General features: G+C 54.8%; 8 protein-coding genes across 8 annotated transcripts; 5 read left to right on the plus strand and 3 right to left on the minus strand.

The window, feature by feature from the left end:
* Positions 1-293: 293 nt before the first annotated feature.
* LMH87_005617 (uncharacterized protein) lies at positions 294-2,887 on the minus strand (the record flags this gene model as incomplete). The annotated part of the gene is made up of 8 exons (XM_056203366.1): positions 294-674; positions 760-1,152; positions 1,220-1,516; positions 1,576-1,882; positions 1,947-2,088; positions 2,154-2,521; positions 2,585-2,665; positions 2,727-2,887. 8 exons carry the CDS (start codon positions 2,885-2,887, stop codon positions 294-296), a joined length of 2,130 nt encoding a protein of 709 aa, XP_056058832.1.
* A 1,282-nt stretch (positions 2,888-4,169) lies between these two features.
* On the plus strand, positions 4,170-4,598 carry LMH87_005618 (uncharacterized protein; the record flags this gene model as incomplete). Its single annotated transcript, XM_056203367.1, has 1 exon — positions 4,170-4,598. One exon carries the CDS (start codon positions 4,170-4,172, stop codon positions 4,596-4,598), a length of 429 nt encoding a protein of 142 aa, XP_056058833.1.
* Positions 4,599-5,276: 678 nt separating this feature from the next.
* LMH87_005619 (uncharacterized protein) lies at positions 5,277-7,158 on the plus strand (the record flags this gene model as incomplete). Its single annotated transcript, XM_056203368.1, has 5 exons — positions 5,277-5,543; positions 5,598-5,981; positions 6,053-6,120; positions 6,183-6,684; positions 6,760-7,158. 5 exons carry the CDS (start codon positions 5,277-5,279, stop codon positions 7,156-7,158), a joined length of 1,620 nt encoding a protein of 539 aa, XP_056058834.1.
* Positions 7,159-7,902: 744 nt separating this feature from the next.
* Positions 7,903-9,527, plus strand: LMH87_005620 (uncharacterized protein; the record flags this gene model as incomplete). The annotated part of the gene is made up of 4 exons (XM_056203369.1): positions 7,903-7,970; positions 8,030-8,730; positions 8,792-9,263; positions 9,365-9,527. 4 exons carry the CDS (start codon positions 7,903-7,905, stop codon positions 9,525-9,527), a joined length of 1,404 nt encoding a protein of 467 aa, XP_056058835.1.
* Positions 9,528-10,318: 791 nt separating this feature from the next.
* LMH87_005621 (uncharacterized protein) lies at positions 10,319-13,831 on the plus strand (the record flags this gene model as incomplete). The annotated part of the gene is made up of 2 exons (XM_056203370.1): positions 10,319-11,408; positions 11,463-13,831. The coding sequence occupies 2 exons, from the start codon at positions 10,319-10,321 to the stop codon at positions 13,829-13,831; spliced, it is 3,459 nt and encodes a 1,152-aa protein (XP_056058836.1).
* A 796-nt stretch (positions 13,832-14,627) lies between these two features.
* LMH87_005622 (uncharacterized protein) lies at positions 14,628-16,280 on the minus strand (the record flags this gene model as incomplete). Its single annotated transcript, XM_056203371.1, has 4 exons — positions 14,628-15,618; positions 15,679-16,043; positions 16,118-16,168; positions 16,233-16,280. 4 exons carry the CDS (start codon positions 16,278-16,280, stop codon positions 14,628-14,630), a joined length of 1,455 nt encoding a protein of 484 aa, XP_056058837.1.
* Positions 16,281-17,736: 1,456 nt separating this feature from the next.
* Positions 17,737-19,586, plus strand: LMH87_005623 (uncharacterized protein; the record flags this gene model as incomplete). The annotated part of the gene is made up of 2 exons (XM_056203373.1): positions 17,737-18,139; positions 18,196-19,586. The coding sequence occupies 2 exons, from the start codon at positions 17,737-17,739 to the stop codon at positions 19,584-19,586; spliced, it is 1,794 nt and encodes a 597-aa protein (XP_056058838.1).
* Positions 19,587-20,290: 704 nt separating this feature from the next.
* Positions 20,291-22,844, minus strand: LMH87_005624 (uncharacterized protein; the record flags this gene model as incomplete). Its single annotated transcript, XM_056203374.1, has 3 exons — positions 20,291-21,477; positions 21,528-21,707; positions 21,764-22,844. 3 exons carry the CDS (start codon positions 22,842-22,844, stop codon positions 20,291-20,293), a joined length of 2,448 nt encoding a protein of 815 aa, XP_056058839.1.
* Between the last annotated feature and the right edge of the window lie 469 nt (positions 22,845-23,313).

Consider the following 23,313-nt stretch of genomic DNA (forward strand, 5'->3'; position numbering starts at 1 on the left):
GCTGCTTAACCCTCCCACGCCGCTATGCTAAGGAGGCACAATCTCGGCAGAAAATAGAAACTGTCGACCGTCGGCACTCAGATGGTGCGTATACATAGCATGCCGCTTTGGCATGGCACAGTAGAACGAAGATACCTATTGGGGGCGGATTACTTCTGGTCGTTGCATGTAAGCTATCGTGATAAACGAATTTAGTGATTTCTAGCCCAAGGACTTTTGAATCGAAGACAGTCCGCGACGTCCGGCTCAACTAGCATGGCGCTCTATCTTCTACTAACTTGCTGTACGCTGCATTAAGCAGAGTCAGTTCTATCGAAGAAACCCATACCAGTAAAGCTGTACAAGTCATAATCAAGTTTTCCCGATCCATGCAGCCCAACGTCGAACCTTGCGGTGGGATCAAGCGGCTCGACCTCGAGCGCCCGCCACCAATCCGCCGGGGGGAAGTCGGAGTCTACAATGCCAGTGATTGTATCGTCGGTTTCGCTGCTTTTCAGAGCAGTCATGATTGTAGTTGCCTGCGAGGCAAAGCATTTCGCAATGTCTAAATAAAAATGAATCATGCAAGTGGCGGGCAGCTGGTCAGCGGCCTTCTCCAGGTGGTCGGGGATGGCTTTGACCAGGGTGGCAGCCTCGGAGAGCTCTGGATCTGCCATCGTACCTCTACGCATGGCCTATGGCGGTGTAAGCATTACTGACTTTTGCCCTGCAAGAGATGAGGTGGAATGAGGTGGATCGCATGCAAAGACTATGCTTTACCTGTAAAATGTCCGTAGCTGCGTGGCAAATCATGATTAACTGATTGTTCTGGAATCCAATCAGATACTGGCCCAAGCCATTCTCGGCATCAAATGCCAAGCTTAACAAGCGACTTGCAACTTTGACGCTAATGTGTGACACAGTGTTGAAGTCGGTTGTCGTCGCGCCATCAGCCAAGGCGAGCAGGCTGCGAGCCGCTTCGGCATTGAGGACCATGATGCCGTGGTCAATATAAAATGCCATGACAGAGGAAACCTTCGAAGGGAAGGGTTCATCTGACCTGCAACGTTCAGTCCGAATCTTTTCGAGCAGATCGAAATAGTGCCGGTGCCACTCCGAGATGAAAGTCAAGGTTCCATCATCCGTTCGCTTACGCTGCGCCAAAGCATTGAGCTGCAGCGGCGGTCAGATCAAGTGTTAAAACTTCGATACAACTGTGATTTGGGGCGGAGATCCTTACCAGTATTCCCCTCGTCTCAACGACGCCGCTCAGAATACGGTCTGTCGGTGCCGTCATGGGCTTCCGCCACCATTCGGCCGCCGAGGCAGGAATTTCCCTCCACGACACACCCATATGGCGACCTATTGTGATTCCAAACCCTTTGTCGGCAAGAAATATGTACAGCCAGGTTCGCTCGAAGTTACGTGCTATACGCTCTTTCAAGCCCGAATCATCTATGGATGAGATAGAGGCCTCGACTTGCGCGGAGATTACTTGAGGCTTGTGAATGCCCATCTCTCTCGCAATCTGAATTGCCTGCCAGGAGTCAATAAGAAAATGCCTAGTCTCTGAGATATAGCGGCGAAAGAACTTACGTGGCTCAGGCGCAGCCAGGAAGGGTCTTCCGAGTGGCAACGAGGTGTTGGCGCCCAGTACTGCTTGATCATGATTGCCTGGATTGTTTCGAGCGACTTTACAGAAAAGGCGACGGACCACTTCACGTCGGCTTCGGCTAGATCTAGGAGAACTGGATATAACATTCTGTCTCTTACGCGGCCAGAGACTGCACACCCGAGCGCGCATATGACGGAGAAGAGGGTGAACGATTTGGCGTACACGTAGCTAGTGGTGTGTAAGTCGGGATCAAGGATGCCTAGTAGCGGATTTCGAAGCTTGAAAAACCTAGACACCCTATTTAGTATCAACGGACGAAAAAAGCCGTTGGCTGAGAATAGAATGTACTTACAGGTCGAAATACAGAGTTGCATCACTTTGGTCTATGATGCCAGCACTTATTGGGTCACAGGCTCGGTGGTCCAGTTTCAACCAACTGTCCGAAGGCTGCGATAGTAGTGCTTCCCAGTCACATTCGTCCTTTGATGCGGGAGCTGGAGAATTGTTAGCCAGGAGCAGATTTCGGATTTTGTTCAAGTGCCGCGCCGGGTCGACGCACAGAAGTAGTTGTCGACTCGTGCATCTATGAGCCCAGCAGAGCTTCCTTGGCCAAGCTTCCCTTGAAATGATAGCGTTCGGCAGGCTTGTATCCCATTTTCAGGTTTGGCAGTTGATGTTACAGCCGCTGCCATGGCATCAAAAGGAGATACTAGTGGATATATCTCGTTCTCGCTGTAATCATTGTTTTCGACGTTGCGTGGTCGTCTCGGCGCTGTTATCGCGGGTTCCGTGACTGACGATGCTGCGGCTGCGTGCTGCTCCAGCGCAGGGAGGTTGGAATTGAGAAGTGACTTGACAATCTCATCTCGAACGGACCTCTCGTCCAATCGGTCGAGCAGGTCATTTACAATGGATAGCTTGCTGTGGCTATTCACAGTGCGTTAGTTTACTGTTGTGCAGGGTAGTCAGCTATGTGTGTGCCGTGCTCACTTGTGATGATTAGACCGTCGCTTTCCGCGATTTGTGCCTGACGGATAGCTGCATTGCCGGGACTGAGAAATACAGCGGGAACTGGGAAAGAAAAAAAGTTACTCAAACAAACATGACAAGAAATAAGCCCATGTCCGCCTACCATGGCGTCTGCCGGTCACATCGTTGCCTCAGCGCGCGGCAGTTGAAACACGCCGTACTGCCCTGCGTCAAATGCGCCTCCGGTGCGTGTTCTCTGTGGATCGATTCCTGGTCTCGCTCGCCCCGTCGTGTTTTTGCAATGGACGAGCGATTACTGGGCATGATGAATCGTGGGGAGGATGCGGGGGAGGAGAACAAGTAGGTTCCCCGCCTGGTCTTGAAGACGCCGTTGACCGCGTCCGATGAGCAGAGTCTATAAGTTTTTGACGGCGTTTTGTCGCGGAATGCGAGTCAGTGGTAGGCAGCTTTGAAACATTGTGGCAACGGCGTCTTCGACAACAGGTCTTGCCTGAATTCGGACTCCACGGCTAGCAACAGCCGTAGTGGCGGCGGCGGTCCCCGCAAAAGGCAATAGCATTGTAGTGGACAAGTTTCCGGGGCTTTAACTTGCCGGCCGGCATTTATGTTGATGTTTAATTCTTCATCGATTCAGTGTACACAGTTTGGATATTACAAAATGGCGTCAGCTGTAGCGACGGTGGCGACCGGCAATAGCAATAGCGTATACTTGACTCTCAGCTGGCATCATCATACGACAGCTCAATCGATAAAAATACATGTGTCGCTCTATCTGACCCCGCGGCGCCCCCCGAGTACAAAAGTGCCGAACATGTGCATAGAATGCCACTTGCCTTCTCGATCGGCCGATATTTAGCAACCTGCGGCCCGACGGCCTGACTACGGCGGTGGAGCAGAGAGTCGTTGGAACCAGCTCTGATGAGATTACAACTGTTCACTGCATCGGGTGCTATAGTGTATCTGCAATAAGATGTCGTCTACCATGACTGACGCTTGTGATGCCATCCATTCTTGGGTTACTGTAGGCCGTCCGCCCCCGCCCCCGCCCCCTTCCAATAGTGCGAGCATTGCCTCTGGGAATGCAGCCAGGTCCTGCGCCGATAGCCATCTTAGACCGGACAGGAAACCTTTTCCCGCGGAGACCACTGGTCTTGGATAACTACTGCGCATAAAATGTAGTCGGACTCTAAGTTTCAAAGTATTAGCCCTGCGCTCTCCAACCCACTGGTTGATGACGTCGGACTTGATGCATTCGCGAGGCAGCGAGGAGTTGAATATTACATACTCTGGCCCAATCAACGGCAGTTGCACTCCGTCACTCTACAGGTGCCAAGTCAGAAATTAAGCCAGCGCATGCACTACGTGACGCTCATGATCCTACATGTCCAAAAGTACCCCATTTATGACTTGCAGGCAGATGAACATATAGAGGACGAGTAGATCGCAAATGTTGGGAGAGGGCAATAATTTTGCTTCTTAGAAGCAACGCCTTTTCTAGCCTTCAAATGTCAGTCTCTATTCCTCTCCTTGACTAACACGATCTTGACTAACACCGTACTTGCAGCTTCTGAGCTACAAAAAAACCATGAACGCTAGCTTGAGCATGTATGCTGTTCTGTCCATGCTGGCAGGGCAGATTCTGGCCTCCCCAATTGAGCCAATGGCCGTTCCTGAAGATAATCCGATTGCACCCGGCTGCCATCAAAACTCCTGCCCTGAAAGCCGTTTCGGCGTGGATCTGCTGAGCTCAGATAATGCCATGACCGGATGGGACTACATCCTTCGATGGAAGGGCAACTGTGGGTGCAATGCCTGGGAAGTCTCGTCGGACGGCTGCAAAACCTTTTCCATCTGCTCCGGAAAGCACTCGGTGTGCATGGACTGGCGCAGGGGCAGAGGGCACTGGGTTGACCCCAGCGGCCACAGAACTTGCTACTCGCTGGCCACCGGTTACACTTGTCTGAATACGAAATGGGAGGCGTGGCCGACGGGTGAGGTGCCATGCGACTGGTAGAGAGTTAGCTGGAGCTTACGGCCGCCTTGGGCGTTGCAATTATTTCCACAAAGCGCGAGTGTGTACTCTCGCCGAGATGTCTATGCACTGTCATTTTTAGTAACTTGCCTGATGCCGCATGATGACGAAAAAGGTTACAACGCCGCTTTTAGTGCGCGCCTTGGGTGAGGTTCAGGTTGTAACTAGGTCTTGGGCTTGTAGCGCACTTTGTAAGTAGTGAACATCGGTCAGTAATTTTCTCTTTTACAGTGTTTTATCAATGAGACCCGGACCATGCCTTTCCACAGTCAAAAAGCGCCGCCATGATGTTACCAGCAATGACGATACTGTCCATCAAAACTACGCCTTCTAGAACGCCGTCTCCAACCAAGGATGGAGTAGCTGGAGTAGTCCGAGGCCCCGGCCAGAGCACTACTCCGCTAGCCCGGGGCTATGCGCCGATAAGTATGTGCATTTTGATGGGCTGAGCAGTTGACGGCTCGCAATCCCGAAGTCTGCGGGGTTCTGGTTTCTTTATTATTGATTTTGCCGACATCGGATTTTTAGTTGAAAAGTAAGCCATTATTTATATGTGGCTTAAGCCGTGACCTTTGTTGCTTTTGTTTCCCCTCCCCCAAACCATCTACGTCTGTCCATGTCAAGGTGTATTTCCCCGCCACCACCCAAGAGAGATTCAAAATGGAGACGGCTCAGCAAAAGATCGAGAGGGCCAGAGCAAGGCGCGAGACTGGCCTCGCCAAAGTCGAGCCGAAGCTCGCGGGCCTGCCGGACCAGCTACCCCGCAACAGCCTGGATCTGTCGAGCAGTATTCTGACCGCGAGAGAAATCGAGCTCACAGAAAAGTACGACGTCATTGAGCTTTTGAGGATTCTTAAATCGAGGGAGGTCTCTGTGGAGGAAGTGACTAGAGCCTTTCTACGTCGTGCGGCCGTTGCGCACGCTGCCGTAAGTCTTATTCTGAGCTCTCGCCCGCGCTGGCGCCCGCTAACACCGGAGTAGACGAATTGTCTGGTGGAGTTGATGTGGGATCAGGCCATTGCCCGGGCCAAGCACCTCGACGCGCTGCCTGAGCCAAACGGCGCTTTCTTTGGCCTGCCCATCTCTACCAAGGAGCACCACGGCATGGTCGGTGAGAATATCATCACAACCGCCTCTGTAATTGCATGGGTCGACCGCAAGCATGGCTCCAACGTACTGTACGACGATCTCTGGGACGAGGGATGTGTTTTCTACGCCCGAACCACTCAGCCACAAACCATTATGCACCTGGAAACCGTCAGCAACCTGTGGGGAAGAACTGACAACCCGTACAACCGAGACCTGACAGCAGGTGGAAGCAGCGGAGGAGAGTCTGCTTTGATTGCTATGCGCGGTAGTCTGTTGGTGAGTGAGCTGCGCTAGGGGCCATTTGGCCTGTTCATATGCTGAGACAGATCGCTAATAAGACAATGCAGGGCATTGGCGGTGACATTGGTGGCAGCATTCGTTGCCCTTCTGCTTTTGTTGGCATTTATGGATTCAAGTAAGGAAAATTTCCGCCAGGCGAAATCGAGCATTTGAAAGCTAACACGATCTTTCTCACAGGCCTTCGACGAAGCGTATCACTGTTGCAGGTCAGATCGGTCACATGGCGGGGCGAGAGACCGTCTTCAGCACACCAGGGCCAATGACGGTGGACCGCAAGGCGATGGAGCTTCTCATGAGAGTGATCCTTTCTAAGCAGCCATGGCGCAAGGACCCATCCATTGTCCCAATGCCTTGGACCCCTCACAAGTTCAACAAGCCCCTCAAAATCGCCGTGCAGTGGTGGGACGGCGTCGTCAAGCCTCATCCTCCAGTCACCCGCGCGCTCAAGGAGGTTGTCGCCGCCTGCAAAAAAGCCGGCATGCAAGTCGTGGACTGGAATTGCGAGGGCTTAAATCACAAGAAGAGCTGGGACATCATCTCGGCCTTGTATTGGCCCGATGGTGGTGAAGAGACATTGGACTGTCTCAACGGCGCCGAAGACACAGTGCTCCCACTCACGAAATGGGTCATTCAGGAGCAGCCCAGTGTGAAGAACATGACGCAAGCTGATCTTTGGAAGGTAAGTAGTGGTCATTTACGTCACGGATCGACTTTGCGGCATGATCAAAAAGTTCATGAGCTGACGAGAAACTAGCTGTGCTACGAGCGTGATGCCTACCGTGCATCATATGCCAAAACCTGGAATGCGACCGCCGACAGCGATGGCCATGAAGTCGACGTAATTCTCTGCCCTGCCAGCTTCGGAGCGGCCACCCCGCATGAGAAATCCAAGTACTGGGGTTACACTTCGCACTGGAATATGCTCGACTACCCGGGCGCCGTCTTCCCCGTCACTACGGTTGACGCTTCAAAGGATGTCAAGGACTCGAGCTACAAGCCTGTCAATGAGCAAGATCAGTTCATTCAGGACCTGTATGACCCCGAATTGTTTGCTGGAGCCCCGGTCGGTCTCCAGATTGTCGGAAGACGGCTGCAAGAGGAAAAGGTCCTCGCTGCCTTGGAGCTGGTTGAGCAGGCCATGGGCCGCCCATAAATACAGTGCAATAGGGTCAACCTAGTACTACATGTTAGATACAGAAACTCAAATAATACAAGTTACCCAACACATCAAAAGACCATCTAGTGCTTCGTTGATGGGAGAAGAGGTCGGACTCTTCCGCGCCTGCTGTCCCTAAGTGGCTGTAAGAGTTGCGGTTGCACTAGGACCTCATTTTACGCCTGACAAAAAAGATTGCACGCGTTTACTTTACCTCGGAAATTTACCGACTCATCTACAGCCTGTTCCTAGCGTGTGGGCGTCGCAGCGATGTGAACGCCGTTCAAACGGTGCTTGGCTCCACATAGACGGCGTTCAAGACGGCAACCTCTGCCGCGGAAGTGCAACTGCCGGTGTTCTCTGCACCTGAATGCCAGAGGTTTACGCAATAAATATGTTTAATCTCTGGGCTAGTTGGAGTATCCAATGACATGTCGGGCAAATGGATGCAGCCACGAGTACTTGGCAAATTGACCGATTTCGCAACTCTTCCCCATGGGGTAACAAGACCCATACCAACAACAGCGTGCCTCTCGCTGTGAAAGCAAAAGCTTAAAGAGAGACGGCAGGTCAGGAACAAACAGTTTCATATCATAAAGCGCGAGCCGACAGAAAATTACTGCTTCAGCTGAACTACGACAACTCCTGAGGCCTTCTCTGCGCGTTTCCCGTCACTTACATAGCCCAAGACCAAAAGGTCTCATTCCAAAAGCTTTTCGACGACTCGAGTTTACCGTCAACATGGGATTCAGCGCAAAGAACACTTTTCACCTCAACCGGCCGATGAGTCAGAATATCGTCTGCGGCCTGTATGTGGCCCTCGCCCGCGCCCACTACGAGAGCTTGCTGACACGACACTGATCGATAGTATTCTTTTCTGTCTGCCCGGAATCTACACGGCGTTGACCGCCCTGGGCGCTGGCGGCGGCAAGCCTTCCTCGTCCGTCATCGCCAACCAGACAAATGCCATTCTCTATGGTGTCTTCATCGTCTTTGCGTGCATGGGAGGCACCATCGTCAATTTATTTGGGCCCCGGCTCTCGTTGATGATCGGAACGCTTGGGTACCCTCTGTACGTGGGTGGTTTATGGTACTACGACAACACGGGCAATTCCTGGTTCCCGCTCTTTGCGGGTGCCGTTCTAGGTGCTCTCTCGGGGGTGCTGTGGACGTGCGTCTACATGGTTGCGTACGCGTATGCAGACGAGAGCCAAAAGGGCTTGTTCCTGGCCGTGCAGTGGGCGCTTCGCTCACTCGGCGCATCTGTCGGTGCTGCCATTGCATTCGCCGTCAACTACGGCCAGGCCAAGCCCACGGGTGTGTCTTCTGCCGTGTACATTGTGTTCATTGTTCTGCAAATAAGCTCTCTGCTTCTTTCTGGACTCCTGATTGTCAATCCAACGGACGTCGTCCGCAAGGATGGCACGCGCCTCGCCAAATTCGAATCGCCGACGTTCAAAGCCGAGATCAAGAAGCTGCAAAAGTGCTTCACGGATAAGAGGATCCTTCTGCTTACACCTGGGATGATCGTTTGTGAGATGCCCCTTGGCACTTTGTCCACTGTAAATGGTAATATTTCTCTCCCATGGCACCCTGACAACAACTGTCCCAGCTAATCATACATTGGTAGGATTTTTTCTGAACTTGCGTTCTCGAGCTCTAGCAAGTATGTGTTTCCAAATTATCCAAGTCATTGGCCCGCTGCTCCTAGTATGGATCTTTGATTCAAAGAAGATTGGCAGCCGAAAGATGCGAGGGCTTCTTGGCGTTGGTTCAATGGGAGTCATGGCCATTGGCACTTGCATAGGAATGTACATTTGGTTGTTCGCTGTCAACTATGACAAGCTCGGGAAGCCTCCGGGGCGAGACTGGGCCGATAGTGGCGCGCCCGCATTTTTCGCTCTCTACATTCTCTACGGCTGGGTGTATGCCGGATTCCAAATGGCAGTTGGCTGGTGCTCTTCTTCGCTTTCCAACGACCCTACCAAGCTCGCTCAGTATGCCGGGTACACGCGGGCATGCACATCTCTCGGCATGTGTATCAGCTTCGCACTTGCTTCTCAGTCTGTGTCCTTGTTGACTCAACTGAGCATAGAATTTGCGTGAGTTCTCTAACTTTGGCCGCCAGTGCGAACTGCCTCTCGGCAACGCCGCACTGTGGATGAAGCACCGACATCTTGACCAACGCTGACATGAACAATAGGCTTTACGTGATTGGATTTTGCGGCATGGTGTACGGTGTCCTTTTCAAGATCAAGGAGACCAATTACCCATCCGAGGACGGTGTAATTGCACCGCAGAAAGAGGGAGAGAAATGCGAGAGCCATACTCTCGAAGAACAGACTTCTGCCAAGGGTCGAGATTGAGAGGCCACATAACAATCGCGGCGTTGCAACCGATGGAGGAAGATACTCCCCTGGCAAATACCCGGTCAAGTACGCATAGAAAGAAAGCCTTATACACTGTAGATCTTGTCCAATTAGTAAAAAAAAAAATCCAGTGTTTCCTTTCTACCTGAAGAATGCAAAATTGCTTGTATCGTGTTCTGTAGGAAAGCGGGAAAGACGATCAAGCTTGCCGGAAAGGCGATCTCTCCGCATCACGTGACCGAATTGATCGCCTCGTCTCCCCTGGTCGCTTGAGGCTGCAGGGAGCAAGGTAGCGTGAACGCAGCAGACAGATGCGACGGCGTGCTTGCGGTGTGCTGCGGTCCTCAATAACACAAGATAATTTTTTGAACCGTGTTCAATCGACTTAATTCAAGTCTGAATATAAAATAAAGACCGAGACTTGTGGCAAAGCTTGCTTGCGGCGCCACATGCTCCGGGGCCGACAAGTACCAGGTACGCCGATGCGCTCCGCGGTCCTGCCCTGCCCGCAACCAAAGTCCCGCTCCGGGGCGCTCCAGCAGCCAGTCCCAAATCCTCAACCTCAAGCGTAGAAACGCCGACACAGGACGTCAGTCGCAATCCATCAACGCCCACACCGCACATCGAATTTTGCCTCAAAATTACGCCTGTCATCTCAGTGAACACGTCGCTTTCGACCGATGCTATCTTGATCCCCCGCATCGCCTTGGTTCGAACGCTACGCGAGCGCATTTCGTCGCGCATGGCGCCAGGGGCCTCGCCGTCGCTTCCATCGCCCGGGGCCTAAAATGTCTTTTTCCAATGGCCAGCCGGCTTGGCCATCGCCGGCCTTGCATCATGCCAACAGTGCCAGGTCGCTCCAGCATCTTGACGATGCCTCGGCGCGTACATCGACCCCTGTTGACAACTCCATCGCGCCGGTACCTGAGCTCACGCTAGACGCCGAGGAAGAAGCCCGTCGCGCTCATTTCGCCGAACTCTATCGAAAATCCGAGAGTCGAGTCGACCTACTGTTCCTCGAAAATGGCGCATATAACCGCCCGGCGATCGAGGCGTTGCGTCGCCTGCCAGTCGCGTCCGCGGTTACCTTGCCGCCCACCACCGACCACGAACCGATAAAAGAACCCCCCATGAAGAAGGCCAGACGAGCAATTGACGAAGATGACTATGACGATGATGACGATGATGACGACGATAGCGCGCCTGCTGCTGTTCCCAAAACGCAGGCTTCGATGGTCGCCAACCCCCTCTTATCGCCCTCGAAATCCGGAAGCTCGCCGGTTCACTCGATGAATTCGCCAGCCAAAACTCTCGATAAATCCAAACCTCAAGAAAGCTCACAAGGAAAAGATGCTACCGAAGAGAGCGAACTCAAAACTCTCGAAGAGTCGCGAAAAGCGACCGAACAGGCCGCTCGCCGAAGTTTCCATACAACCATGTACACTCTGGAGAATGATCGCACTGCAATGCTCGAACAGCAACAGTTGGAAGACTCGGAAAAGCAGCTTCAAGCTGAGATGGATAACAACAACAACAACAACAACAACAACAGCCAGGGCGGTGCCAGCGGACTTCAAAATGCCAACCAAGGAACTCTCAGCAGTGCCAACCTAGGTGCCTCCAGTCTCACGCTGAAGCATTTGATTGCGCGGATCGACATGAAGAGAGATCAAGTCCAGGCTACCGACGCGGAACTGCGAGTTTTGATGAACGAGGTTCGCAAAAATCGTAGCAAATGGGCGAGCGAGGACAACGTCAATCAAGAAGATTTGTACGAAGCCCTGGAGAAGGTTTTGACGGAGTTGAAGGCACATACGGAATATTCAACGCCGTTCTTAACCCGTGTTAACAAGCGAGATGCGCCGGATTACTATACAAGTAAGCGACACCAGTTGCAAGCCAAGTCGAGACTGATATCTAAACATCAAACAGTGATCAAGAATCCGATGGATCTCGGAACGATGACGAAGAAGCTCAAATCATTAACCTACAAGTCGAAAAGTGATTTTGTCGCAGACCTCAACCTAATATGGGACAACTGCCTAAAATATAATGGCGACATGAATCACCCTCTCCGTCGCATGGCCAATGGCATGCGCAAAGAGGCGGAGAAACTGATACCGCTGATCCCGAATCTCGCCATTCGCTCACGAGTCGATGTCGAAAAAGAGGAAAGGCGAAAAGCAAACGGCGAGGAGGATGATGGAGGTGACGACTCCGACGATGAGCCTATCATGTCATCCCGAGGTCGTAAGGCCGGGACAAAAGGAACCGGCAACAAGTCTCGGACTGCGCCATCAGATGAGCAAAAAGAAGATACGCCAGTTGTCGATCAGAAGCCGGTGATACAGCTGAATGGTCTTCTTGGGAAACATGGGCGCGAAGGTTCCGAGGCCGACGGCAGCAATGGATTCTCAACGCCACCGATTGGAAACCTAACACCAAACGGAGCAAACGGGCAATCTGGCATAGGCAGCAACGCCGATGCTATGGAAATCGACGCGCCGAGCTTAAACGGAATGGCTCTCAACCAAAATTTTGACGAAGCAGCCGAACAAGTTTACGAAGACGAAGAGTACAAGGTCTGGAAGCAAATCACAAAGAAGGATCGAGCCTTGGCTGCCAAAGAGCGCTTTTCGCTGTTCAAAGACAACAAATTGAACGGCGATGCACCGGCCCTGCTCCGAAGTAGGGCTGGTATGCGTCGGTTCTTGAAGCACCAGAAAGAGGCGGAAGCACTTGGACTTGGGCAAGGCTTCTCAGACGCGTCAGCTATTGCAGCAAAGGACGCTGGCTCAAAGGCACAAGAAACACTCGCGGATGGAATCGACGATGAGCAGGATAAGACCATGCCCGACTACTATGAATCTCTCTCAAACATCCCTGATGTGCCTGTCAAGCTGCAGTGGATCGAGGACGGTGAAGGGCAGGTCATCAATCAGCACGAAGAATTTTTACGCCTGGTGCAACCTGGCTTATTCACAGCGCCTCACAGCCGATTCGCAAAGAAAATGGACGACAACATTCATCAAATACAAGAAACTCGGAAACTCGCGACAAAAATTTCTGTCATCAAGCAGATGCAGGTCCAGTCGCAAGTGTATACGAATCAGTTTCCCAAGTCGAATAACGAGCCATTTGTGGAGCAAGATATTGAACCACACTTCTACTCTGACGACGGGCCCGTCATGGCCGCAGATACTTGCCAAAACGCGTTGAAGCGGTCTGTGGGCAAGATTCTGTACAACTGCGGGTTCGAGGAGTTTCAGCCTTCGGCTGTGGATACTCTCACGAGCATCGCTGCGGATTATTTCCAAAAACTCGTCCGAACCTTGAACGTCTATCGTGAGGCGGAGAAGAAGTCTATCGAGTTACCCGACGGAACAAAGATATCGACGCGCTTCTCAGCAGAAGAAGTCATTCTACACACCCTCGACGAGACCGGCCACGACATTTCCACGCTAGAGCTATACGCTAAGGACGATGTCGACAGACTCAGCACACGACTCGGCACGCTGCATGAGAGAATGAAGATGCACCTGACCGACCTGCTTCGGCCAGCTCTCTCTGGCGATGCCGGCAACGACGGTGTCGGCGCTTTCAAGGACGGCAGCGACCAGTTCACCAGCGGCGACTTTGCCGACGAGCTCGGCGAGGACTTTTTTGGTTTCAAAGCGCTCGGACTGGACAAGGAGATGGGCCTGGACTCGTTCTCCGTGCCCTTTCACTTGCTACAGAGCCGCGTGCGCAGCCAGTACCAGATGCAGACGCAGAACGCGGGCGGCGTCACCAGCTGCGACGTCTTTGAGACGCTGCCGACGTCGGAGCCCGTCACGACGGACAGCATCCAGCACCACATTGGCCTCGTGCGCAACTTCTTCCTCGCCAAGCTGCACGCCAACGGCGACCAGCCGCTCATCGAGGACGAGGACCTGCCGACCAAGCAGCGCAAGCCGCGCCCGCGCCTCGGCGCCAGCGGCAAGATCATGTCGGCGCAGAAGCGGCCCCCGCGTGAGCAGATCGCCCTCGCCAAGAAGCGGAAGAAGCTCGAGGCTCAAGCGGCCGAGGCCCGACTCAATGCCGAAAAGGCCGGTGCTGCTGGCGGTACTGGTGCTGGTGCTGCTGGCAGCGGCGCGATGCTGGGCAAGAAGAAGCCGAGCATCTCCAACGGCGCCGTGGTGCCGCCCAACCCGGCCGTCATGGCGCTGGCCCCGAGCATGGAACGCGTGGACAGCATGCAGAGCGCCACGGACAAGGATGATACGACGGGGATGATGAGCCCAGAGAGCATTGCGCAGTAGACGCGGACCGCCGTGGGGGCGTTGGATGTGTCAGGCTACCATGTACATTTTATGTTTGGGGTGAAGGGTGGGTCAATTTTGTATTACTTGCGCGCGCATCCCTTTTGTTGTTTATATTTTTTTGGTTTATGAGGTGTCTGTTTTACTTTTGCGCTCACCTGCTTTTTTTATCCATCAAACATACCCACTGCTAAAACTTAGAGATGTTTTGCTGCTTTCTTCTTACTCGTCGGCTTTTGCTTTCCGCGGTGATGCTTCTGGATCTGTGTTTTTCTTTGTATTTCTTTTCGGAACGTTTTTGCTTCCAGCCATGGGCATTGTCGTACGCCTTGCCAGAATTATTGGACAGCAATTGGATTTCAAGTTTCTTTTACAGTGTTAGTCGTACGCAGATTAGGAATCTAAGAGATGATCAACGCCAAATATTGATTAAGAAAACATGGAACTGCTTTTATATGTTGAAATTGGGTATATTTTTATTGATTGGTCGCGGGTGACGTTGAGCACCATCGCAGGGTGTGGTAATTCGTAGCTCTACAAGCTACAGCCCTCCAGCTGGCGGGCCAGAAAGACAAGAGTAAATAAATGTTTTATAATGACAAAAAAAAGCAAGTACGCCAAAGCCAATATCGAAATGCATGTTGTTGAACATACGCCATTTCCTAAATCTCATTTTCCATGTTAAATGCCATTTCCCCATGTTCGTCATTTGCTCAAACAGAGCAGCTTTTTGTTTGTTTCACCCAGTGCGGCATTTAGAGAGCGGAAAGGCTTCTCTTCTTCATGGCAGCTATGTTTAGATGCCAGCCTCAAGGCGCCAACCCTCAACGGGGAGGGGGAAGGTGCAGGACCAAGCGGCAATCTCCTTGCGGAGCTCGTTGATGCGCTCGACCTCGCCGCTGTTGACCTTGGCCTTGAAGTCCTTGAGCTTGTTGGCCTCCTTGGGGAGGGCAGCCTGGGTCTCCTTGCAGATCTTGATGGCCTCGTCAATGTACTTGGCGACGCGCTCAAACTCCTTCTCGCCGAAACCACGCGAGGTCATGGCGGGGGTGCCGATGCGGATGCCGAAGGGGGTGAGGGCGCTCTTGTCGCCGGGAATGGCGTTCTTGTTGCAAGCAATGTTGATGAGCTCGAGGACGGTCTCGAGACGGGCGCCGTCAAGCTTGTGCTCGCGGAGGTCGACGAGGATCATGTGGCTGTCGGTGCCGTCGGCGACGAGCTTGTGGCCGAGCGCCTTGAAGCTGTTCTCGAGGGTCTTGGCGTTGGCGACGACCTGCTTCTGGTAGACCTTGAAGTCAGAGGTCTGGGCCTGCTTGAGGGCGACGGACAGAGCGGTGATGGTGTGGTTGTGGGGGCCACCCTGGTGGCCGGGGAAGACGGAGAAGTTGATGGCGTCCTCGAGCTCGTAGAGGGTCTCCTTGCCGGTCTTGGGGTTGACGGAGCGGACACCCTTGCGGAAGAAGATCATGGCACCGCGGGGACCACGAAGGGACTTGTGGGTGGTGGTGGTGACAATGTCGGCGTACTCAAAGGGAGTGGGGATGACCTCGGCAGCGATGAGACCGGAGATGTGAGCCATGTCAACCATGAGGTAGGCGCCGACGGAGTCGGCAATCTCGCGCATGCGCTTGTAGTCGATCAGGCGGCAGTAGGCAGAGGTACCGGCGACGAGGACCTTGGGGCGGTAAAGAATGGCGTTCTTCTGGAGCGTATCGTAGTCAATGATGCCAGTCTCCTCGTCGACGCGGTAGGGCATGGTCTCGAAGTAGGTAGAGACGGCAGAGATCCTGTGAAATTTTTGTTAGAGATTGGTGGTGGTGCATGTATAATCGAGTCTCTGAACGTACTTGCGCTGGGGGGTCTGGTAACCGTGGGACAAGTGACCGCCGTGGGGAAGGTCGAGACCCATGAGACGGCCACCAGGGGCCATGAGGGCCTGGTAAACCTGAAGATTGGCGGGAGAGCCACTGAGAGTCTGGACATTGACACCCCACTTGTCGTTGTCGAGGTGGAAGGCCTCGAGGGCACGCTTCTGGCAGAGAAGCTCGATTCTGTCGATGTGCTGGTTGCCACCGTAGTAGCGGGCACCGGGGAGACCCTCGGAGTACTTGTTGCTCATGGGAGAGCCGAGAGCGTCAAAGACGGCACGAGAAGTGATGTTCTCGGAGGCAATCAGGACAATGGACTCGCGCTGGCGCTGGACCTCGTCTTTCTGTCGAGGGGGAGGGGTATTAGCGCGGGGTCACGGAGAGGGAGGAGGGGCAATCCAATTGGCAGTAAACGTACCATGATGGCGGCGACCTCGGGATCAGACTCAAGAAGGGACTTCTCGAGCATCTAGAGTAAAAAAAGGCATTAGCTAGCTATCGAGGGTGCTGGGCGGCAGCAAGACGAGACTCACGTCCTTGTGGGTGGCGGGGAGAGCGTAGTCGGGGGTGAGGGCAGCCATGGTAGCGGTTGGATGTGTGGTTTCCAAAGGGTTTGGAGAGGAGAGGAAAGGCGATTGTTTGAAGAAGGAATGAGGAAGAGTGGCGTCAATGGAAGAGAAGAAAAGCAACCCGAGGACGGAAGAAAATTCTGGGGACGCGGTGAGGGCTTTATTACCAAACGGATTGCTTTTCGTCTTTGGGGCAAAAAAAATCTACTTGGGGGACCAGAGCTGGACCAAGGCGGGGCAGCTGGAGGGGAGCCGATAAGATAGGGCTCCAGGGTTTTTGGGTACCAGCACCACTGTAACTGTACCAGCCGCGTGCCGGGTCCAGCAGGGTAACGTACTGGTGGGTGGGCGACGTCGGATGCAGTTAGCACGGGGATGCTGTGGTCTGGATGACTCTGCCGCGCGTATTTATTCTGTAAAAATTCACAGGCGGTCGATTTTTGTTCATTCTGATTTCGGGAAGAGATTAATACATGGCAATTTCAGCCGTGCATGGAGGAATAGGTTCACTCCATTGCTCTGCTACGTAGCAATCCTAGACATGAGCCGACGAGACAGTCACCGATGTACGGCGCAAGTACCTGGCCCCAGCCCACCTCAAGTTGCCACCAGGGTGACGCCAACGTCCATTGTAGCAGTAACTACTGGTAGTTGGCTAACGTTAGCCCCTCGTCCCGACCGGCTCCTCGCCCGTCATGCCGCTGCCCGCCTGTCAACCTACCACCGATACCGGTCACCTGACCGGCAATTTCTCATGACGGCTTCTTGTCTCGTCAAAACCATGCGAATAGATGGAGATGACTGTCGTGACATTGCCACGTAGCATTGATATATATCGGCTCAGGAAACCGCAGCTCCGGGACAGCTCATCAATGTTTAGGCAGGCTACGCACACTAACGGCAACACCCACCGGGCATGAGTCAATGCATGAGTCGAACCGCGAGGCAATATCATGACATCGTGATCCAAACTCGTGTGTTGGCAAATACTAGCCAGACCAATTCTGCTTTACTACACCGTCTCAGCATCAATCACGCCCAAGCCTAACGTCAAAAGAAGTGAGTCTGGCTGTTGCAATCTCGAACCATTGCATACCCTGCAGAGCTACCAGCCGCAGTCTTCTGGTCTACCAGAAGCGCTCTTTGTCGCTGCATCGGTTGACCGACTCCTGGATCGGCGCCAATCTTCACCACCCAATTCTTCATCTTTGAGCCAAAAGACAAAATGCAAGTCAACCATCAACGAATCAGCATCTCCGATGAGGCTCAGCTCCCCTGGCCTGCAGCTAGGCACCCCCACTGAAGCTCCAGGGTGCTCCGCCAAGCTGCGCGCCATTTAGCGGCTGCGCATTAAGCAGCCGTACGCAATCAATCAGCAACATCAACAACTGGCCCCTGTATCGAATGCGCCGCGCGCTCCATCGCCTTTCTGCCGCGTCAACGACGACGCGCCCCCTGCTGGGAGATCATGGGGTGGCCGTATGAGTTTGTCAGCCTGACCTCGGAGGAGAAGCATGCCCGGCGCGAGGTGCTGGACCGGTACGGCTTCCTCGCCCACTGCTCCGCCCTGGCGCCGGTCCTCGCCCTTGGCCTCACCCAGCTCGCCCGGCTGGCGTACCGCTACGCCACGGGCACGCTGCGCGGCGTCGGCGGCCAGGGCGTCTACGCCGAGATCCCCAACTCGCCGGCCATCAAGGCGCGCGAGACGACGGCCCTCAGCCGGCTGCAGACGACGTGGGCCAAGCTCAGCTGGTGGATGGGTGACGATGTTCGCCTCGCCGGCACGAGCTGGGGCCGCAGAGAGGAATGGATCCTGGGGTTGTTTTGGACAGCATGGCTGTTGCTGCTCTGTACCTTGGAGACCGGGAAAGGTCAGGATGCTGGCCTATCCAATTACAAACTCAAGCAACATGCTAACGACTAGTAGATTACTTTCATGTCACAAAACGCTTTGGTATTGTTGCCGTGTCGCAGCTGCCCATCCAGTACATGTTGTCCCTCAAGGCCATGAACCCTTTTTCTTGGGCTTTGGCTTCGTCACATGAACAAGTTAACCGCTACCACCGCATCCTCGGCCGTATCATCTACGGCCTCACAATGGTACACTTGATACTATACAATGTGTATTTCATCATGGCGAGCAAGTGGGTGAACCGCTTCTTCGCACCCGCCATCTTCTGTGGCGTCTTAGCCTCGCTGCTATTCCACGCCATCGCCATCACGGCCATGAAAAAGATTCGCGATGCCGCCTACCGCGTGTTTTTCATTACCCACCTGATCGGCGCCTTCTTTGCACCCACGCTGCTCATCTTCCACGCCAAGTCTCTGCGATGGTACGTCATCGAGTGCTGCTTCATCTTCCTGTTCGACCTCGCCGTGCGCAAACGCTATTCCAACGTGGTGTTGGCCACGATCGACGCCATCCCCGGCACGACCCTCGTCAAGGTCACGGCGCCGCTTCCGCCCGGACACCTGGATGCATTCCGCGGCGCGCCGGGCTCGCACATCTACCTCAGCCTGCCCACCGAAGGGCGCAAGGACTCGGTGCCCTCTTCGCAGTCCGCCTTGTTTGACTACTCGTACAACCCGTACTCTGTCGCATCCCTCCTCGAAGACGCCGACGCCATCGGCTTCGTCGTGCGCACGCGGCGCGGCGCCATGAGCCGCGTCCTCGTCGACTACGCCGCCGCAACCCCGGCCGCGGCATCCCCCGACGAGGCCAAGGTGCGTCTCTGCATCGAGGGGCCCTACGGCGCCATGGCGCGCAAGTATCGCGCGCTGCTCACCAGCGGCGCCAGCCGCGTGCTCTTCGTCGCCGGCGGCGTCGGCGCAACATTCATCCTGCCCATCTTCCAGGCCGCGCAGGCCGAGATGCCGCTCGCCCGCCTGCAGATGGTCTGGGCGATTCGCACCGCCGGCGACGCGACCTGGGCCGTGCCCGCCAGCGCCGCGGGCGGCGGCAAGACCGTGCTAAGCGACGAGCGCATCCAGCTCTTCCTGACCGGCGGCGACGCAGCCGCGGGCGACGCAGAGGGAGGCAACGGCGAAGGTGGCTCGGCAGTGGAAATGCAGCCGCTGCCGGCAGCGCGCAGGAGCACGCTTGGCGGTCGCGCGCGCATGCGCAAGGCGGAGCAGAACCGCCGCCGGCCCGACTTTGGCAAGATTGTCGACGAGGCGTTTAGGCTCAGCGCGCAGGGCACCGTCGCCGTCGTGGTCTGCGGACCGAAGGAGATGGCGGACGAGGTGAGGCGCTGCGTGCGACCGTGGGTGATGAAGGGCCGCAAGGTGTGGTACCACAACGAGAGTTTCGGGTGGTGAAGCCCAAGGGACCGGCAATACCGCTGCACAGTGAGAAACAACTGTATATACAACGTTGGCGAGACTGTGGGATTAAGCTGTTGGAATTGCCATCGCCGGACGCCCCCAATCTTGCAAGTACATAAATGTAGGGACAGTAGAACCATTGATACTACTTGAGCGCGAGCAAGCTTCAGAGCTCCGACATATAATGCCGTCTCTGGTCAAGTACCCAGCCCCCCACCTCTACATCTAGTACCTCGCCATCGCCTCGCCGCGTCGTCTGTAACATATTTCTTGTCTTTCTTTTGCACCATGCTTTCGAATTCGAGGCTTCCGGGTGTACTTTCCAAGCATCTTCGAGGTGTTGATGCGAAATCGTCATTAATCACGACTATCAGGAACTCTCAATTACGTTGTGGTATTTGACATCAAGACTGGGTGAAAGTTATCTACTCCTTTTTTTCCTGACCCCAGTAATAAGAGATCCTAGATCCTAGTCCCAAAGAACCTCCGTACTTCCTTCCTTCCATGCTGTGTCCAGGCCAGCGCCGGTATAATCTGCAAACACACACACAAACACACACTGGAGTTGCTCTATCGAGGAAAAGAAGATGGCAACAAAAAGAAACAAAGCAAACGCCGGACATCATAGTCTCATGCAAATAAAAGACCGCCATGCTACGAAAAATAGATTGAATGCTCGCTCTTTGCGGACTGGGTTTTTACCGTCGGTATCGAGAGAGCTGGGCCATGATGTTCTGCACCGCGGCCGAGTCACCGTTGGTTGCGCCGCCCGGCGGCGGAGGACCCGGAGGGGGACCCTGGCCAGCGCCGTATGGGCCGCCGTAGTGGGGAGCGGCTGGTACTGCAGGATGAGCCTGCGCTGTGGGGTTGCCGCCCAGAGCACCGAGCAGGGCGTGGATATCGACGTGTGCGTTGCCCGCTGGAGGTGCTGCAGCGGCCGGCATAGCGTTGGGCACGGGCGCGGCCATGGAAGAGAGGAGTCGTTGGAGGGTGGCGTTGTCGACTTGGCCCACGAGCTTGGCAATGTCGGCCATGTTGGGGACAGGAGTGGCGGCAACGGGCTGGCCGTACGCAGCGTGAGGAGGAGCATGGTTAGGAGGAGGGTTGCCGTAAGGCCCACCCCGTGGAGGATGCTGTTGCGGAGGAGGCTGGTACGGCTGCTGGTAACCGCCGTATGGTTGCTGGGTGTATGTAACAGCGGCAGAACCGGCCGCCTTGGCGCGGAGGATAACCTCGCCGGCCGTGGCGGGGTCTAGATCCACGTACAGGTCGAAACGCACATTGTTGGAGCCGCCGGAGCGATCAAATACCTGCACGGGGATCTTACCGAGACTCTGGGCGCGCATGTCGAGCTCCACGACGGCATGGACGCCCTCGACTGCCTGGCGCTGAATGACCTGGTCTTTGGGGAACCGAGGATGCAAGAACATGACCTCGGGCCGTAGACCCTTTTCCTTGAAGGCGTGCTCGACCCAGCCGACGAAATCGCGGTTCACTTCTTGCTGGAGGATGATCTGAATGTCGGGAACATCGGCACCGTATCTTCTAGGCAGGTCGATTTCCTTTTCCTGATGTCGCGAGCGTCCGCCATACGGACTGTTGCTGCGCCGCCGGTACCCTCCCTTATCGTGTCTTGGGTAGCCAGGAGACCTGGAGCGATCGCGTCCACGGCCGCCAGCGTCGTAGAACTTGTCACGGCCGCCGTACGAGTCGTCGCGTCCATGGTAGCCTTGGCGACGGGGCGAGTGACGGCGACCACCGCGACGGTCGTCTCTGTCGTGATGCTTGTCGCCTTTTCGTGGGCCCTCTCGGCCACGGCCGCCTCTGTCTGGGCTCTTGTTTCGATCTTTTTTAGATTTGTCTTGAAGCTTTGACACTTCGAGATCTACTTTGTGGTCAGCGACTGTGGGGAGAGAGCAATGGCATAGCACTTACGAATACGTCGACCCTTGATTTCGACGCCTTCAAGGTTCTGTACCGCCCGATTGCCCTCCTCGACGGTGTGGTATTGGACAAACCCATACGCTGATTTTAGAGAAATTTGAGCTAGTCGGCCGTATCTGTGAAATAATTCAAACACATCTCTCTTTGAGACTTTGTCACTCGATAAGTTTCCTGCCACACATTAGTCGCCGCGCTACGTGTTTGTTTGCTTGACGGTCAAGGCGTACCAATAAAAAGGCGTGAGCCTTCAGGGAAGCGGTCCCACTTGGCTTCAGACATGTATTGTCTCTCGTCGGCCATGAACTGGTCCCAGAGATGCTGATACTCGTCATGGCCTTGGGCTGCTGGGGTGGAAGCGGTATGGACGGAACTTGGCGCCGAGTTACCATTGCCAGCTTGTGGTGGCGGGGGAAGGCTACCAGCGGCTTCAATAGATGTCCCAGGGGCACTGGACGAAGCTTGAGGCGCCTGTAAGGAACCCTGCACGGAGATTTGACTATACAAATGGGCTGCTGGATGTAGGATAGGCGGCCGGGGCGGGAGCGATGATGTGGAGGCCAGAGTAGTTGGGCTAGCATCGCCGTTGGCTGTGGTTGACTTGCTGTCGGGATGGGTGGCGGCTGGGTTGGCAGTAACATGCGGGTTATCGGGATGGGAGTTCAGGTCGGAGCTAGGCTCGTCTTGCGCGAATGGCTGCGCTTCATGGTGGATGTCTGCTGGAGGAGCTTCAGCAGCTTTGGTTGCTTCAAGAGCTTGGACATTGGCATCATGGCCTGCATGTGTCTGGGCGGCAGGTTGGGAGGCTGGAGCATCGGGCGTACTTTGCGAATTGTGGCTGCCAGAGGCGGAAACAGAGGAGCTTGCTGCGTCATTCTGTGTTTGCATGGGTTGGGCTTGGTTCACAGCCGAGTTTGGCGCGGCTGATACGTCTACGGAGGCATTCTGGTCCTCCTCTTCTTGATCTGAACCGACGGGTGAGTCAAACATTTTGGCATAGTCGTCGTTGGGGTCTTGAACGCCCGGGTCAGCTAACGCTGGCAACTGAGGCTCAGAGTCCTCGGCGTAGGCTTCGTCAAAGCTATCGTCGTCTACAAAGTCGTCCTGGGCGGCTTCGTTGGTGGGGTTGGCAACGGCGTCGACGACCGTGGCCGGCGCTTCTGCGACTGCGGCAACCATGGCCTCGATGGTATCGACAGTATCCTGCAGTGCTGGAACGACAAGGGGAGCGGCAGTATGTACAGGACAAGGGGAGACGGGCGACAGACCGGCCGCCGTTGCGTGGATTTCAGGTTCCTGTTGGTCTGTCATGTGTGGCTCCGTGCGTGGCCAGGTGCAAAACACAGTGGTGGAGCTATGTGTGAGGGCGTGGGCTGAGGCGATGACGAGACTGCTCCATGCAGCGGATCGCCGAGAGGGGCCGCGGGAGGAAGATGGCGGTCAGGGCTCAGATGTGGGAGGAAGAAGAAGACGAAGAAGATGTGAGGGTTGCGTGAAAGCTCAACCGATCAAACCCGTGTTGGGGCTGACGGCGACGCGCAGTTGCGGACTGTTGAGCGGATATTGGTCAAACGAAACGCACTGGGTTCTCGGACGTACTGGCAGCACCGATGCGTATGAGAGGGGCTGCTCGGGAGGAGCTTATCCTCGGGAATGGTCAAGGGAGAAGCAAATCGCGGAAGAGCACAACTCTGCTGTGGAAAATGATGGATGGGTGAGAGAAGAGACGGGATGAATAAGTTGGTCAAGATTAAAGATGGTGGCTGAGAGCCTGATGTTG

This window comes from Akanthomyces muscarius, chromosome 1, assembly GCF_028009165.1.
Source record: "Akanthomyces muscarius strain Ve6 chromosome 1, whole genome shotgun sequence".
Lineage (NCBI taxonomy): Eukaryota > Fungi > Ascomycota > Sordariomycetes > Hypocreales > Cordycipitaceae > Akanthomyces > Akanthomyces muscarius.